The sequence below is a fragment of the Barbus barbus genome (genome assembly GCF_936440315.1).
Source record: "Barbus barbus genome assembly, chromosome: 27".
Classification (NCBI taxonomy): domain Eukaryota; kingdom Metazoa; phylum Chordata; class Actinopteri; order Cypriniformes; family Cyprinidae; genus Barbus; species Barbus barbus.
In genome coordinates this window covers 1,986,020-2,004,500 of record NC_136755.1, presented here as the reverse complement: position 1 = coordinate 2,004,500, position 18,481 = coordinate 1,986,020, and the positions used below count along the sequence as shown (strand labels likewise).

At 36.8% G+C, this 18,481-nt stretch overlaps 1 protein-coding gene across 2 annotated transcripts in view; it reads right to left on the bottom strand.

Annotated features, from left to right (window-relative positions):
• Positions 1–200: 200 nt before the first annotated feature.
• The window catches only part of LOC306847262 (DNA topoisomerase 2-beta-like), a 54,961-nt gene continuing 36,680 nt past the window's right edge, over positions 201–18,481 (bottom strand). For both annotated transcript variants that reach the window (XM_079381109.1, XM_079381110.1), the window contains exons 25-35: positions 17,231–17,322; positions 16,369–16,524; positions 11,819–11,902; positions 11,539–11,736; positions 8,136–8,289; positions 6,862–7,023; positions 5,373–5,562; positions 4,567–4,649; positions 4,392–4,481; positions 2,656–2,879; positions 201–1,282 (exon numbers count right to left, since the gene is read on the bottom strand). In XM_079381109.1, the coding sequence (XP_079237235.1) occupies positions 1,121–1,282; positions 2,656–2,879; positions 4,392–4,481; positions 4,567–4,649; positions 5,373–5,562; positions 6,862–7,023; positions 8,136–8,289; positions 11,539–11,736; positions 11,819–11,902; positions 16,369–16,524; positions 17,231–17,322 (1,595 nt within the window). In that variant the 3' untranslated portion in view covers positions 201–1,120. The remainder of the gene's footprint in view (positions 1,283–2,655; positions 2,880–4,391; positions 4,482–4,566; positions 4,650–5,372; positions 5,563–6,861; positions 7,024–8,135; positions 8,290–11,538; positions 11,737–11,818; positions 11,903–16,368; positions 16,525–17,230; positions 17,323–18,481) is intronic.

Genomic DNA, 18,481 nt, shown 5'->3' with positions numbered 1-18,481 from the left:
CCTATATTCTAAATTGAATGGTTTCAATTTAACACACACAAAAGTTTGTACATTTTATATTTTTGCAAATGTCTTTGAGGCTATGTAATACGAATATCATGAGAAGAAACTCAAAATGCTTATAACCTGCATTTTGCATGATTAAAAAGTGCACCTTGAAGTCATTCAGTCGTGTTTAACAATCACTAAAGAATCACAAGAGCTGTATGATACATTTATTTTCATTAGATTCTTAATTTTCTACTGTAAAAAATCTGGAAATACAATTAGTTTTCCATACTCTGCATTTCTTTTATGTATGTGTGTGTGTGTGTGTGTGTGTGTGTGTGTGTGTATATATATATACTGTATATACTGGGTTTAGTCATTTCACACATTACAAATTTATATGCTGTTTTTGTTCAATTCTTCTCTTCAGAAAAAAAAACAAAAAAACAGAAGGTTGAAGATGTCTAAAGCAATGTTTTTGTGTCTTTGGAGAACTTTCCTATGCAGATTTCTGGTTATGCGTCACTAGAGTATTATCCATATAAAATGCCCTTATGTCCTTGGCTTACACTTTCCTGTTAGGAGTTGATCAATTGGATCTAACTGTACACAATTCATATTTAATCGTGTAAGTTTGTTATTGAAAACACCATTTAACCGTCAACAGCTGACGTGGAAATAAACAGCATGTCACAAAGCTAAACTTGTCTTGAAACCAACACCACTGAAATGCTGAAAAAAGTTTTGAAGACCAACAAATAATTTACATTTCATGTTTATTTCCAAGTCGTCTCAAAAAGGTAAGTCGTCTCTAACTCTGAACCATTAAAATGTGCTAAAGCACAGCAGTCTAAACTTCTAAAAGCTGCTCAGGACAAATACAATTTAATGATAAAAAACAACATTGTCAATGCATCATAACAATAATACCAATAATAATAATTATATAGCAATAACAATAATAAAAAGAGTAAAACAGCTACACAGTAGAAAGAATTCAACATCACAAGTGAAGAAAAAATAAAACGGAGGGTAAAATGTACAAAATTCTGCTGGGCAGAGGACAGTGAACCTGTTCTTCAACAAGCATTCTTCTGGACTGAGAGAGAGTGTGTGTGTTTGTGTGTGTTTTCTAGTCAAACATATCGTCATCATCGTCGTTATCAGATTCTACAAAGTATTTGACTTCCTTCTTGGCTCGACCGGACCGATCTCTGCCCGAGTCCAGACGGCTGAAGCTGTTCATGCCTGCATCGTCATCATCTTCATCGTCAGACGCTGCCTTCTTTGGTTTCTACATGTCAACACACACACACACACACACACACAACATTGTAAGACACTGCACTTCTCCTCATGGCTAACTGCAAGCTCTAGAATTGATATATTTAGACATTTAGTCACAAACACAGTTCTTACTGGAGTAACAGTGTGCAAAAACCAATGTGCATCACAGTCCTATAGTTTCGAAAATATTGCGGTATTGCTGTTATTTTGAGGCTTTACCTGCTACTGGTTTGAGCACAAGCCTGGATTTAATTTTAATATTGTGCTGTAAAGTATAACAATCGCCTGACCGCTGGCGCTCTCTGCAGGACAAAAGTTCATCTGCCTTTTATTAGCATAGTTCTCATTACAAGTGAAGATCAATTAAAAATCTGACTTTTTGACTCTAAATGCTTTAATAAAAAACTAATCATGCAAAGTATTTAAAGTAGATCCATGTGAACTATAAGAGTTTATTCACATGAAAAGCCATTGTAACTAATACTAAGCATGTTACCAAATCCAAACATTTGTGCTGTGTTTTAATGGATGTAATAAAACCATATTTCCTATTCCATTCGTTTCAATAATGGGTCAAAGGGTTTTGCATTATTATTTTCAGGGCTGTCAACTGATTAAACAAATAATCATACAAATTTCTGTAATTTATCGTGAATAAGCACACTTAACATTAAAAGTTGTAACCATAAATTTACTTTCCAAATTAATGTGGAAACAACTATGAGCAATTGTACAGATTATCTGTGACCCTGCAGCACAAAAGCAGTCATCAGTAGCACAGGTATATTTGTAGCAATAGACAACAATACATTGTATGGGACAAAATTATAAAAAACTATTTTTATGGCACAAAATCATTAGGATATTAGATCATGTTCCATGAAGATATTTAGTAAATTTCCTACCGTAAATATATCAAAACATAATTTTTGCTTAATAATCTGCATTGCTCATTTGGACAACTTTAAAGGTGATTTTCTCAATATTTAATTTTCTTTTTTGCACCCTCAGATTCCTGATTTTCAAATAGTTGTATCTCGGCCAAATATTGTTCTCATAACAAACCATACATTAATGAAACTATTATTTATTCAGCTTTCAGATAATGTACAAATTTCAATTTAAAACAAATGGACCCTTATGACTTGTTTTGTGGTCCAGGGTCATATATGATTCTATACTGTAACTTCAGGAAAATTACATTTTTTAAATCAAAATGTTAAAAAAAATTAAATGGCAAATATTAATTTAATAATATTTTTTCCCACCCTTAATTTCTTTATAATAAACATATTCAAACAAATGATTTGAAATGGATTATATTATCCGAGTTACACAGACGTAGCTTCTAGTGTTTTCAGTAGAGCATAAATCACTCACCCTGCTAGTGGCAGTCTTTCCAGGCTTCTTCACAGGACTATACTCATCCTCCTCTGAGCTCGACTGCTTCCTCTTCCTGCCTCGGCCTTTGCCGCCCCCTTTCGGTGCTGCTGGTGCTTTTTTAGTGCCTGTGTCTGAGTCCGAGTCCCAGCGAGCGGTTTCAGGCTTCTTGGCTTTTGCTGGAGCTTTCCTCTGTTTAGGTGCTGTGTCTGCAGGTTTCTTAGCTGGAGCAACACAACAACATGATTTCAACAGACTGGAAATGAGCTATTCACATGTACTCGTTAAGATCTGAGCTAGTGAGCTACATGGCCACTGTACAAACATGCTAGTAAAGTATGTTGAATAAAAAAAAAATGTTGGGTGAGACCAGGGGCCAGTTGCATAAACATAGTCGCCATGTTAAGACTGTGCCTTAAGGACTAGTTTAACTAACTGGCAGTTAACCAAGTGGTTATCAGTCTTACTTCTCAGATGCAAATTAGATCAATCTACATTTTTATGTAACTGACTTTAAAAGTTATGACCAGTCTTTAAAAATAAAAATGAGGTGTCTACATTTTAAGACGAGTCTAAGCAGTTTATGCAACCGGCCACAGATTTTCTCCATCAGGAATCGACTGGCTTGTACATAGTGCTTGTGCTGTTACTGTGATTCTGTGGATTGTGAAATTATTTTAGAAGACAAGACTTCATTTCAGAAAATGCAATCATTCCATAAGTTATTACATTTTGATGAGATACTGATAGGACGAACTTTTACAGTGTAATTATACATTTACATACTGAGTAATATTAATTAACTACATGTACTTACTCTATGGTTAGATTTAGGATTAGGGTTTGGGGTAACACTGTATTATGGACACCTTAAAATAAAGAGTAATTACCTAGTTAAGTGCTTAGTAGTAGCAGTTGTACTTACATTAAACAACATGTACTTATGTAACTAAGTTATGGAACAGCCTGTACTTACAGTTTGTAATTATGTAGACCTGTAATAAGCAGCAACTGTTACACATATATAATAGGCCTAGTCTGTTACACAGCTACTTGTACACTTAAGTACAATCTTGATACACTTTATTTTAAGTAGCTTATGCCTGTGTAATATTATGTAATTATAATGTAATTAGAAACGTATTACATGTAGTTTAGCTGTGTGGGTTAAATCAAACTAAGGTGCAGCTGGATAAGGTGTACAGTATAGATACACATGAAGTACACTTAAGTACTATCTTGATACACTTTATTTTAAGTAGCTTATGTATGTGTACTTACATTTATAATTACGTTGTATAAAGTCTGCAACACATATTTAACAATATTTTGGTGACATAAGTAGCTGTGTAACAGACTCGGTCTGTTATATACAGTATGTGTAACAGTTGCTGCTTATTACAGGTCTACATAATTACAAACTGTAAGTACAGGCTGTTCCATAACTTAGTTACATGGTAAGTACATTTTGTTTCATGTAAGTACAATGACTACTACTAAGTACGTAACTAGGTAATTACTCTGTATTATGGACAACTTAAAATAAAGTGTTACCGGGTTTGGCTTTGCATGTATTTTGGACATGCATGTAATTATGCATAATTCATTGTTATTGCAATAGTGAGTACTTGTAACATTTTTCTTTGGCACTGATGAGTTGTTTAAAACACACATAAATGAAGTAAAAAGTTCAATTTGGAGTTCATGTTGACTTTTCAGCATTACTACAACAGTACCTTTTTTAGCTGGAGGTTTGTCAAAAGCAGAACCGCTGGAGTATGATGAGAACACTGGACCCCTGTCGTCATCGCTGTCTGACTTCACATCTGATGAACAAACACACATTATTAACACATGTTTAGTTTAGTTCATTGTTGGTAGAGACACGATAAACCTCCACCGGACACATACCGTCATCACTGCTCTTGTCAGCAAAGACAGCTTTAGACGACAACACCGTCTCTGGATCCCTTTTCTTCGCTGGTGAAGTGGACCTGAAAATGAATTCATTAAAACTGAAATGAGCTGCATTCATATTTGATTGTCACCTTCAGCATAAGAGTAAATGCATAGTTTCACTAAATGGGTGGATCTCCCAAAACCTATCAAAAACATACCATTGTCATTATTCTCAAATTCCTGTTAGCCTATCGTTATTGTAAAACTACATTTGTTCAATACAATTACATTTATATTTAAATCAGCATAAAGGTAGTTCAACTAATATATAAATGGGTAAAACTTTATTTTAAGGTGTCCTTGTAACACGTTCCATCTATGTAATAACAATAAATGATGCATAATTACATGCAAGTAACTCTGAGCCAAACCCTAATCCTAACCCTAACCATATAGTAAGTGCATGTAGTTAATTAATATTACTCAGTACTTAAATGTATAATTACACTGTAACAAGGACACCTTAAAATATAGTCAAATTTAAATTGTAAAAGTAAACAATCTGTATTGTATGAAGCACTATAGAAATTTGACAATGAGTTGAATTTTTACAGTACAGATTTGATTATGAAGGTTTTTTTTTGCATTACAGTAAAAAGAAATGTGTTTACTTGTCATGAAAATAATGTCACAATGCAAAGCTCGTAATGGTCCTATTTTGTTTACACACAAAAAAAAGCAATTTTCTTTGAAAAAAATGTTTGTGACAGGCTTTTTTTTGAGATTCACCCAAAAGTGAATATATAGACACAACGTACAAATTAGTAAATGTAGTTTTTGGCGGGAAAATGACGTCCTCGTCATCATCATCTTCATCGTCGTTGTGTTGCTCTGTGTCTTTACTGGAGCGAACTGGTGATGCTGGAGCATCATTCTCCTGTTCTTCATCACCATCCTCCTCTTCCTCTTCCTCCTCAGAGAAGTCAAAGGTGTACTTGGCCTTCACAGCTGTGAAACAACACAACACATTTCAGGCTATACATTTGTGGAGCGCCATTTTAACACGACACGAGTAAGTTAATGTGTTCACATATACACTACCACCTCTGCACTATTTTCAAAAATTCAATATAATATTTCAGGAGCTGGTCAATTACTTCTTCCATAGATGTTGAATGGGTCATTCCACTCAAATTTTTGATTTTGCTAATATTTGTTCTGAAGAAAGATAAACATGTATAGTGATGAAAGCCAAAATATTAAATGTCGTGGATGAATATTTACTGAGTAATCCACTATTTTGTAGAGGGGGGTCAAAAAAGCCATTTTCACCTGAGATTAAGAGTCAAATTACAGGGGTCTAAAAATGACTTCAGAAAGATTGCAGCATCATTAATGTTACTTTCACACAGAGATTGGTAGTAAAATCTTTTGACTTTAGCTGTCTTTGTTGCATTATGTGCCATTAGTGGCTATTCAAAAATTGGGAAACAGCACTTTTCAAGTTTTTGTTTTTCCAAAGTTGCATGCCCATAACTCAAGAAGTATTAAAGGGTAACTAAACCCTAAAACAACTTTTTTGAGTTAATGATCTGTAAGACTGTGTCTTTATTAGTGCTGTGCATTGATTCGAGTAAATGTTTTGACATTTGGTTATAATGTTTTTTAATTCTACAATATATGGTGTAAAAACGTTTGAGTGCTGGCCTCTTCAGGTTGAACGGTGGCTACTGCAGTTGAATTTTCCTATTGGACGTTGCATACCCCTGTGATGTATGATGGCACTTACTAACCACGCCCCTGCGCGAGCTCACCACGTCCCCTCTGTCTCTGCTGGGCTCTGCCCACTTTTCTAGCATTTTTCAAATATTGCCAGTGGGTGGAGTTAGGCTCTGAACAGGGGTTTAGTTACCCTTTAAAGATATCTTAATGCCCTTTTAGATATTGGGTCTTTCTTAACAAACTTTCCTTTTGGCATCTTAATTTTTAAGGCCCTTTATGGTTCAGTTCCAGAGATGTGGGAATCTCAATACGGCTCCAGGAGTAATTCGTTAAATTGTACACATCCAAATGTGGCTCTGAAGAACAAATAATGTTGAAACTAGAGATGTATCTGGTTGAGTTGACACAAAATGTTTTTTCAATCACCCTTCATGTGTATATAACAGTCCAGCCCACTGATAGCCATGCAAATATATACGCTGAAATAAAACATATTCTGTACAGGCCTACATGACATGAACCGTCATATCACCAAGGCCTGACTTAAATGACAAAAACATTAGCAGTACAGAAGCACACACACACCTGAGGCTCTCCTGGACGAGGTGTCTCTGGGAATAATAGGTTCACTTTCATCCAGCTCGTTGTCAGACTGATCATCAACTTCATCATCTGACCATGGATTCCTCTTCTTCACTTTCTTAGCTGGACCTTTAGGAGCTGCTGGCTTCCTTTGTCTTGGAGCACCTGAAAGATTATATTACAAATACAAAAATATTAAAAACGAAAGCCACATTTAAAAATAAACTGAAGTTATTGCTGTAAGTTTTGCCTCTTTGTCGCCATCTCTGTTTTAAAACCTGGAATTGCAGCTGTGTGTGGAATTATCTTGTTTGCGTGGGATGTGCTCCGGCACGGCTCCAGCGCGGATGAATCTAATGTTTTGAGGTGAATGTGTAGCTGTCAGTCACTGCGGACTGTGTGGATAGTCACTGTACTTCACAATCACAGATTCTAGCCTATGTCTTGGAATATATGACCCAAATAAGAATGTTCACTGTATATTGCATCTGAACAAGTCTGCCACATTTGTTACGACCAACTGAGGAAAAAGCATTACCATAAATCGTGCTACCAATAGTGATTAAATCTAAAGATCGGTTAGCTCATATCACACCAAACCGTGCAAAGTATTATTATTGTTATACTTTGATCTCAAATTATTAATGTTAACAATATCAGCATTGCGTGACTGAGTATAGTGTGTATTAGCATGTAGATTTCAATTTCTGTACAGTCTAATCTCTAATTGTCATTCCATTCGAATTTCATATTAAGAAATTATTTTAACCCAAAAAGCAAATTATGCTCCCTTTGAACTGGTTTTCTTTAAAATACAAATCTTGTGTAATCCCAGGTTATCTGTAATCAGCACATTTAAAACTGGAATATAATTTCATTCACATGTGTTTCATGATCACATGATCCTTTCTGGATTACAACCCGCCATCAAAATGATAAATCTAATTATTCCAGCTGCTGTGAGAAAAGACTATAAACGAAGCGTCACCTGCAGCATCCTCACATGTGATAGCCTACTAGCCGGGAAAACTTCTCTATGTTTACAGACGTGACGTAATGATGCAGTGCCATGCTCGGATTTCCCACGAAAACCTACCCGTACCACTCAAATTAGAAAACATTATTATAAGATAACCGTTGTGAATCGGGCTAAAGTAAGGCGATAGTTTCGAACACTGGCTGGTTATGTACTTCCTCAAATATTGATTTTGGATCATTTTTAACCAAAAAAAGTTAAGGACTGCAGCTTTAAATAGAGTGCCAGTATTTATTGTTACCAGGTTCCTTCTTCTCTCTCTTCACCCGAGGAGCTTTGGGTTTGGCTCCTGGATTGGGAAGGCCGGATGGAGAAATGAGGGAATTCTCTCCTTCATTGGAGCCCAGCACGCTGTCCTCATCAAACTCCAGCTTCAAGGCAGCGTCTATCTCAACCTGACAGGAACACAAACACAAACACATCTTTAGACATGCACAGACTTGACATTTATTAGCTGTGCTTCAGCCTATAAGGTATAATTGATATAGGGCTCCAGACTATTAAATAAACTAATAACAATAGCAATATTACTATTGTTTTTCACAAATAAGTGCAGTTATTATTAATAATACTAATTTGTCTCACTTTAGTTTATTTGACAGTAAAGCACAGAGTGAGTGTGAGTTGAGGTGCTGACGTAACTTTACTTACATTAACGATAACAATGTCTGTAAATGTAAAAAACTCATAGTTATTAAGAAAAAATGTAAAAGAGTTCTGCACCAGCTGGACATACACCAGTTATAAGACTGGTCTGGATATAAAATGCACCTTAAGTCCTGCATAGAATTGCACCTGTTGCACCAAATAGATGTAGTGCTACGTAAAACAGATGTGAAGTGTAATGAACTGTAATATTTACTGTTAATTTGCACAGGATAAGTGATACACTGTAAAAAATACCTTTCTTACTAAGACTTTTTGTCTTGTTTCCAGCCAAAATATCTAAATAATTCTTAAATCAAGAAGGATTTTCTAGACAAGTAAAAAATTATTGTCTTGTTTTCAGAAAAAACAAGTCAAAATTAAGTGAGACAAGCAAAATAATCTTGTTTTCTGTTTGAAATAAGATTATTTTGCTTACCCCATTGGCAGATTATTTTGCTTGTTCTAAGCAAAAACTCGCTTAATTTTGACGTTTTTTTCTGAAAACAAGACAATAATTTTTACTTGATTTAAGAATTGTTTTATATTTTGGCTGGAAACAAGACAAAACATTAAGAAAAGCATTTTTTTCAGTGAGTCCATTTACAACCAGCAATATGTTTCTGACTAAATTGCGAATCCTCTTTGGACTCTTGGAGAATACGAGAAATAATAATTAAAGGGCTGCAGGCATGACAGCACAAATTCGTAGGCTTTTTATTTGCATTACAGTTTGCCAAGGAATTAAGTGTCATTTGTATATATGTTGTTTAATTAAATGTTTAAGTCATGGCATTAACTTTGAAATACATGCTGTTAATCAAACCACTGTTGAATTATTTAAAATAATTTACTGTCCTAATAAAAACTATATTATGCAATTACATAACCACAGAGTATAACAGTACAAGGTGAATTAAGTTGTATGCACACCACTTAAAGACAAAACATAAATCTGTATTCAGATTTCAGAATGAGCACTTTGACATCTGAAGGACATGTAGCTCGCTCACACTTTTAATAAGCTGGGGAAATTCCTGACTTAAATAAAGCATTTCATTTGCACTGAATGTACAGAGAGACTCCAGATGACTCGTAATGTTCACTGAAGTCAGATTCACTTGTTATGATGTCAGGAGCAATTCAGTTCTTAATAAATGTAGGTTTGTAACCAATGTTCCCTCTATTTTTTTTTCTTGCTGAGCAAAACTTTTCTCTATTGGGCGGACATTTCGGCCACCTGAGCAAAAACATTCTTTATACCAGACCTGTACAGCGCGCGCAAAAAAGTGTGCAACTTTTAACTTTAATGAGCTATTTATATTTGATTTGACCCTTGATGTAACTAAATGATGCACATTTTAGGTTACCTGAGAAAACATTTTTACAGTGCTGCAGTGTTAATTTCGTTGACGAAGACGACAACGAAAAATATTCGTCAACGAACATTTTTTCTGTGACTAAGACAAGACGTTGACGAGCTAAAACTAATATCTGATGATAAAAACTATGACGAAATTTATGCGCGTCTTTGTTAACAAGACGAGACGGGACTAAAATGTTATTTGAGGACTACCGGACATTCAAAATACATCCTATAGGCTAAGTTAACTGCCTTGTCTTTCAAAATGTGCGTCTCTGTCATTGGATAAGGTGCGTTTGCATGGCAGCCGCGGTGGACGGATAGGCTACCAAAACGCGAACTAGCGATCTGAAACAATGGCCTCAGCACCCGAAGGGTTAGGGAGTGGGTGACCAGACGTCCCGTTTTTCCCGGGAGTCACAATTCATTGTCGATTAACTTAAAGTTAGTGAAGGTGCGATAGGTGGAAACGCGCTGATAGAAGTGCTCTCTCTCGCGCACGCTCCACTTCTTCAGTTCTCATACAGCGCGCGATCAGTTCTCAGCGCTCAAATACACACACAGCAGTCCACATGTCTCTCATGTAGAGTATCTCACGGAAATGCAGTCCGTTATGGTTTAAGTGAGCTAAACAGGTGGGTGAAAACTGAATGTATGTCAGTAGGCTATTACATACATACCTTCCATCTTAAATCGACAGCATTCCTAATTATCTGTCATAAATGTTAACCAACAAAAGATGTTAAATAAATGTATACTTGTTAAGTAAACCTACTGTATCTGAAAAATGCCAGTTTTTCCAAATTCAAACCTTGATTCAAATTTCTCATAACTAAGCTTAATTGTTTTGGTCTAAAGAGAGAAGTATTGATGACTATTTTTGTTTGAATACTACATATAAAATAGCTACCAAAATAAATGTTGGTAACTGCAGTTTGACTAAAAGTATGACTAAAAGTTAACAAAAATGCAATGACTTTTTGTCGATTAAAACTAGACTAAAACTATGAAAGACTCAAATGACTAAAATGTGACTAAGACTATTAAGCATTTTCGTCTCAAGATTAAATTAACACTGCAGAGCTGCTACCAAGACATTATATTAAACATCTTTTCTTTTCTTTTTTTATATCATGCAGAACGAAACAATTCATTATAATATAATATAATATAATATAATATAATATAAAAAAATGAAGCAGATATTGCTCATGAATTCCCTTTTTGAGGTCAATTATTTGAAGCCACTCTTCTTTAAAACATGATGTTTTATTTCATCATTGCGATTGCGCTGGATCTTGTCTTGAGCTATTTCGTCTGCAACCATTAAAGCATTTGATTTCTACAGCGACACCTTTGGCGCACATCATTCTCTTTCTATGAAACCTGTAAACCGCATTCACCGGCTCTAACTCTATAACAACACCAACTCTATAGTGGTTTGCACTACGTTTGTCCTGTGCGCGGTATATTATTTCTTCTGCGCAGCCATGCACAATCGCAGCTTAGAGGGAATATTGTTTGTAACCCCTGCAATGTGAATGGTGTTGGCTTACACCAACATTATCATGATAACCACAGGTAAAATCATAACATAATTTTTTTTGTTGACAGATATAGATTTACTCATCATTACCTTCTTCTTCTTGCTGAGTTTCTTGGAGGCGTCGGCTTTCATAGCGAGTGTGACCTGTGGCTCTATCCTGCGGCCAAACGGAGAGGGCAGAGTTTCCTCCAGATGCATCTTCTTCACTTTAGGTTTGCCCACCTTCCCTTTCACCAGCTTCACGGCCTTCCCAGAGTTCACACTCTCCTTCTCCAGCTCCTCCACACGCTGGAAGAAAGACAGAGAGAAAACTCTCACACATTTCATCACACGCATCTCGACTCAACCTGATCCTAAAGCTGAGACTCACATCCAGCTCCTCGATGAAGACGGCCAGATCTTCCCTCCACAGACCTTCTGAATTCTTCCTCTGGAGTTCATTCAGCTCTGCTTTCTATATAAAACATTGAAGAGCAACACTCACAGTTAAAGTGCATATTGCAGGTTAATTTTTTTTTTCAAATTAATATATAACCTTTTGAACCGTTAAATGTTTTACAAGACGCGAGGGCACAAATTTAGATAAAAAAGTGAGGCTTTCCTTGACAGTTCTCAAAAACCTATTTTTTTCAACATCGCGTCATATTACGTCACATAAGGGAGTCGTGTGCCGCACTCTGCTTTGAGCGCGCGAGTCGGTAGTTCGGTAGTTATTTTTATTTCAATTTATCATTGTCTCCAATCAAACTCCAGCCTGTCAGGACATCGAGTCCACAGGTTTCCTAACAAGAAATAGGACGGTATCTTCCGGGCCTCAGTGTGTTTGTGCAGCTGAAGAGACTGGACTTCACTAATGCATCTGCTTCAAACACCGCGGTGGTGTGTAACTTAACAGATGTGATGGAGGCCAAGTGGAAAAGCATGGGCAGCAGTGAATGTGATCTAAATTGTGTTTGCTTCTCCCAGCATATGCCGTCTGAGAGAGGAATACTGCAGGTCACCACAGGCTCCAGGAGAACACAGCACTGTCATGTGCACTACACCTGTTCCTCTCTCCAGATCCCTACAGTCATGTCCACTATACCTGCTCCTCTTTCCAGATCCCTCCAGTCATGTCCACTATACCTGCTCCTCTTCCCAGATCCCTCCAGTCATGTCCACTACACCTGCTCCTCTCTCCAGATCCCTCCAGTCATGTCCACTACACCTGCTCCTCTCTCCAGATCCCTACAGTCATGTCCACTACACCTGCTCCTCTCTCCAGATCTCTCCAGTCATGTCCACTACACCTGCTCCTCTCACCAGATCCCTCCAGTCATGTCCACTACACCTGCTCCTCTCTCCAGATCCCTACAGTCATGTCCACTACACCTGCTCCTCTCTCCAAATCCCTACAGTCATGTCCACTACACCTGCTCCTCTCTCCAGATCCCTACAGTCATGTCCACTACACCTGCTCCTCTCTCCAGATCCCTACAGTCATGTCCACTACACCTGCTCCTCTCTCCAGATCTCTCCAGTCATGTCCACTACACCTGCTCCTCTCTCCAGATCCCTCCAGTCATGTCCACTACACCTGCTCCTCTCTCCAGATCCCTCCAGTCATGTCCACTACACCTGCTCCTCTCTCCAGATCCCTCCAGTCATGTCCACTACACCTGCTCCTCTCTCCAGATCCCTACAGTCATGTCCACTACACCTGCTCCTCTCTCCAGATCTCTCCAGTCATGTCCACTACACCTGCTCCTCTCTCCAGATCCCTCCAGTCATGTCCACTACACCTGCTCCTCTCTCCAGATCCCTCCAGTCATGTCCACTACACCTGCTCCTCTCTCCAGATCCCTACAGTCATGTCCACTACACCTGCTCCTCTCTCCAGATCTCTCCAGTCATGTCCACTACACCTGCTCCTCTCTCCAGATCTCTCCAGTCATGTCCACTACACCTGCTCCTCTTTCCAGATCTCTCCAGTCATGTCCACTACACCTGCTCCTCTCTCCAGATCCCTCCAGTCATGTCCACTACACCTGCTCCTCTCTCCAGATCCCTCCAGTCATGTCCACTACACCTGCTCCTCTCTCCAGATCCCTCCAGTCATGTCCACTACACCTGCTCCTCTCTCCAGATCCCTCCAGTCAGAGGATCAACATGATGAGGCTGTTGGTGTATATCTAGCACAGCCTTCACCATTTAACACACTTTAACATCACATTAGTGTGATACCCAGACTGAAAGATTGTTAAATGTTTTTAAACGGGTCAGATGGTATTTCTTTTGGTAGTATATGTTTGGTACATCTACATATATATATATATATATATATATATTAACAGTTGAAATGTTGTGTTTTGAGTTGGGTATTAACAGTGCTATGAAATAATATTTATGATTTAGTGCTGTATAAATAAAACTGAATTGAATTAACCATAAATGCAGATCTGCTTGATTGTGATTTATTTTTTATTGATTGTCAACAAAATGGGGCCATTCAAAACCTTTATAAAGTCCTCCTTCCTCTGTAAACTATCTTCTAATGGCTGACACAACACATGCACCATAGGCCCAGCGGACAACTTGTCTGTATTCTGTCATTATTGATTGTGTTTTAATATTAAAATCTTTAACAATGTATTTATGCATGTATACAAGTATTTATCTTAGAGTAATAAATGATTTCTGCCCTACGACGTGTCTGCTGGCCTGGAGAGGTCTATGCTTTCCTCGTATTTCCCACACAAGCACCTATGAATCAAAAACGTGTTTATCTCTCTCTCCTGCGGTGATAAGAAACCACTATCACGTAACGTTAGTGTGGGATATTAACGAGTGTGACACGCCTGATCAACACTTATTAGTTTCTATTACTGGTAGTATCAATACTAGCATTGCTATTGCCTGATTACATTAGCTAAAGTGTGTATATCTGTAAGCTAACACTGATCTCTCACCAAACACCTGCCCTGTTCTCCTCACATCAACTCAATTTGTCTTCTCTGACCGTTGTTCTGTCTAATCCTGGCCTGTCCTGCTCTCTTGGCTGCACAGCAGGCTCATCATTTTATCTGTGGTCCGTCATACGAGTGTAAATACACATTTAAAATTTCCTCAGCGTCCGAACTGTCATTGGATCCATTGTTTTCCTGTGGTTTAAATGGACCGCTCTCCCTTTTGATGCGTCACTTCCGGTTTTGGCGCGTTTCAGATGCGGAAGTAAAATTCTCTCACAAAAACGACTCCAGAAGCCTTAATAGCGTATTTTAACGTATATTTTAAAGAAAATCTAGTTCCTATAGTATTTTTCTATACATTGACTCACTGGAGTCTCTAACCTGCAATATGCCCTTTAAGACTGAAGATTCTTACCCCGCTGCTGTTCAAGCAAATAGCTCACCACATGATTTTTAACAGGGTTTGTGACGGTATCATCAAATCTAATTTAATGCTTTAATGACTCTTTAATAGGGATGTAACAATATCAAAATCTCACAATACGATATGAAGTCCACGATACGATATTTATTGTGATATGTATTTATATATTTTGTGTATAAAAGAAAAAAAAATTTTTTACATTTTAAAAGTTAAATTATTCTATCTAATGCACTTTGAGCGTTCAAAATTAAGAGTTCAACCCATGTTCTTAACTAAGAAAACTTAAGTCAGAAAAAAGTCAGTGAATTGACTTGTACCTGAACTTAAAAGTGGACTCAACCCTCTTTTTATTTGTGATATACTGTCTCAGTCTAAATTACATTCACACTGGTGTTTTAGGAAGACAAACTAATTAGAATATAATAATAATAATAATAATAATAATGACAGCAGTAGCCATATATTGTAAAACAATTGCACTGTAAAATAAATAAAAACGAATATTTCATAGTTGTTGTTTTTGTTTTTTTGCTGTACACTACAGTAGGGAAATTACAATACTTCTTTCCTAACTTCAACACTTCAAAGAGATATTTTGAATTTGGACTGCATTTTATCCGCTAGCTGTCAGCAATTCATACTGCACTTTTAAGTTTTTATTTTGACGGAAAAGCCCAGCTTCGGTGAAAACAGGCTTACAAAAACAAAAAACACATTTCACTACAAATCTAGTAAAATGCTGTAATCATCTCCCCCTGCAAATAAAGCATAACTGATGGCCGTAGTGTTCCTAAACACGCGCTAAACTCACAGCAAGTGCAATAAACGAGTTCACTGCAGTCATTCAGTGTGAACGAGCTGATCGCATGAACAATGCGCTTCTCTTTAAAACAGCAAAAACAGACTTGATGAAGGGATTAAGCCATATTGTGCTTTCAGTTTTAGTTCGTTTGACAGATATTGTGCCAAAGCATAATGGCCCAAAATATATTTTAAAAACTACACTTTTTGCCTGGAAGACCTATCGTTTCATATCGTCATGTGACCATGATAATATCAAGACAATTTTGCTATCACAATACTTTTTAATGCCATTTTGAATTTTTTTAATGACATACATATACACATTTTGTGACAGCAAATAAAAAGTTAGTAATTATGAAGGCGCAACATTAAAAAGTTTTTTTCAAAACCATCTAAAATGACTTTTAATGCTATTTAAGACCTTAATTTTCACAAAATCCATTTAATAATGTTTTATGCTTTTCAATGCCCCGCGGAAACCCTGTTTAATTAATAACAACTTAAAATGTGGTCTTTTCCTCACACAAAGCTATTATATGATTTCAGAAGAATAGATAGAATAGGGGTGGGCTCGACAGACAGGCACAATATAAATATAAGTGTGATAAATCACAACCGCTTCGTGTCGGGTGGTTCTTTGCCTCCACATCGTGTTTAATGCACAGCAAACCGTGGATTATCCCTTACAATATAAAGCTGATATGAAACATTGAATGTAACACTGATGGCTGTAGATAAAAGTACCTTAAGGTCTCTCTGCTTGAGGAGTTCCTCGACCTTCTCCTTGGTCAGACACCACAGAGGCATGTTCAGAATGTAGTTAAAATTCGGCCCAGAGGAAGAGTCAGAGTCCACTGAGCTGTCACTGTCGTTACCATCGCCATCCTCTTCCTCCAAAGACTAACATCACCATCATCCGACCAAACAGAGAGAACCAGCAAGATAATAACAGTCAGTAAAAGTTCAAGCATTACAGACACTAGAAACTATATCATCCAGCTTACTATAATACTGTAAATATAAAAAAATGACAAAAAAGCCATCACATCACTAATGGTCAGGCTCAGGATTGTTCATATCTAAAGCACTGTCTATACTTTCACCTAGACCCGCACGTGACTGTCCACTGACTGCATGCACAATTTAGAGGCATTTAGTAAACAAAAGAAGTAGTTTGGCAGAACAACATCAGATCATATCGTCAACCTTTTTTTTTTAATGTCAAACATTTCTTGGATAGATTTAAAGATAGTGTGTATTCCATGTTCCATTTTTTAATAACCTTTTCAAATTTAAAAGAAATTAATGAATAAAGATAATAAATGATAAGAATAAATAATAAGTATAACAGGAATAAAGTTAAACATTATGTAGAGATATTAAATTTTCTGAAAGTGCATTATGAAGTACAGTTAATAATTTTACTGAAAAAATAGCATATGGTTTTTTTTTGTAAACCATAATTTTCTATGCCGTGCATTATTTTATTTTTTTATTTTAGTGGGTTTGGTCCTAATGCATAGACTTTATCTTAAGCCATGAGCTGACCTCTAACAGATGCATACATACACAAAGCTGTATCTACCATCAGTGTTTCCTCACATACCTTCTCCTGGGCTTTGTTCCAGGCTGCAATGGGGTCGGATTCGTATCCTCTTTGCACCAGCATTCGGATCAAATCTCTTTTTGACTTGTTCTCTGGTAAATTAATACAAACCATTAAAACACACTGAGTGCACGTTTATTATTATTATTATTTTAAAGTGATTTTAAATGGATCTTCATTAATTTGTCCTCTGCAGTAAGGCCGTTATTAGCAGTTAGACTGAAGTACAGATTCAGATTTACCAACCAGAGACGAGAAAAAACATATTTCAGAAGAGGGTAGTAACGAGTTACATTTACTTGAGGAATTTTTTTGGGTAACTAATACTTTTAGAGTATATTTAAAAATGAGTACTTTTACTCTTACTCAAGTACATTTTTAGTGAAAAAACTGTACTTTTACTTCGTTACTGTGGGCGACTCTCCTCTCGTTACTGTATCTTAATGCAATACAAGTTAAAAATGCTTCGGTTTATTCCAAACGCGCCGTCTACTTTTCTCTGGGCAATGAGAGATGCCCATTCACGAATGATTCATTCTTTTGAGTCGATTCTGTTCAAAGTCTTGATCAAACCAGCTGGTAAACCAGTGAATCGGTTGGAGAATCAGTTTGAATGATTCGTTCCATTCCCTGCCGCACGCGCTGAGTCTCTGAATCTGAAGAGGTTCTCACTCAGAGTTGTACAGAGTTTAAGAACATCAAGAGCGTTGAGCGCAGCGGCACGCGACCTGTTCCAGGAGGAATGCCTTTGTCTAGACACAATTCATATTGATATTTTCACAATATTTACGCTTGCAGAATATGCTACATTTGTTTACATTTTGCAGAACAGACGGAAGAAGATCCGTCAATGTCCATTTGTTTTGTTATGTTCAGACGTTCGGTAGCGGTCATGTGAGGAGTTTTCACTCTTTTCCGTGTCAGAGGTTTTATAGGCTATAATACATAATTAATATACTTTGAAATATAATTTTATTCAGTGATGCATGCAAATCAGAAATTTCATCAGCTGTTACTCCAGTTTTCGGAGTCATATGATCCTTCTGAAATCATTCTAATATATTGATTTATTACCAGTGTTGGTAATAATTTTATTACCCATTTGCTGCGTAATCTTTTTTGGAACCTGTGAGATTTTGTTCAGTATTCTTTGATGAATAGAAAGCTAAACAGAGCAGCACTGATAATAAATCAACATGATTTCTGAAGGATTATGTGACTCTGAAGACTGGGGTAAAGGCTGATGAAAAT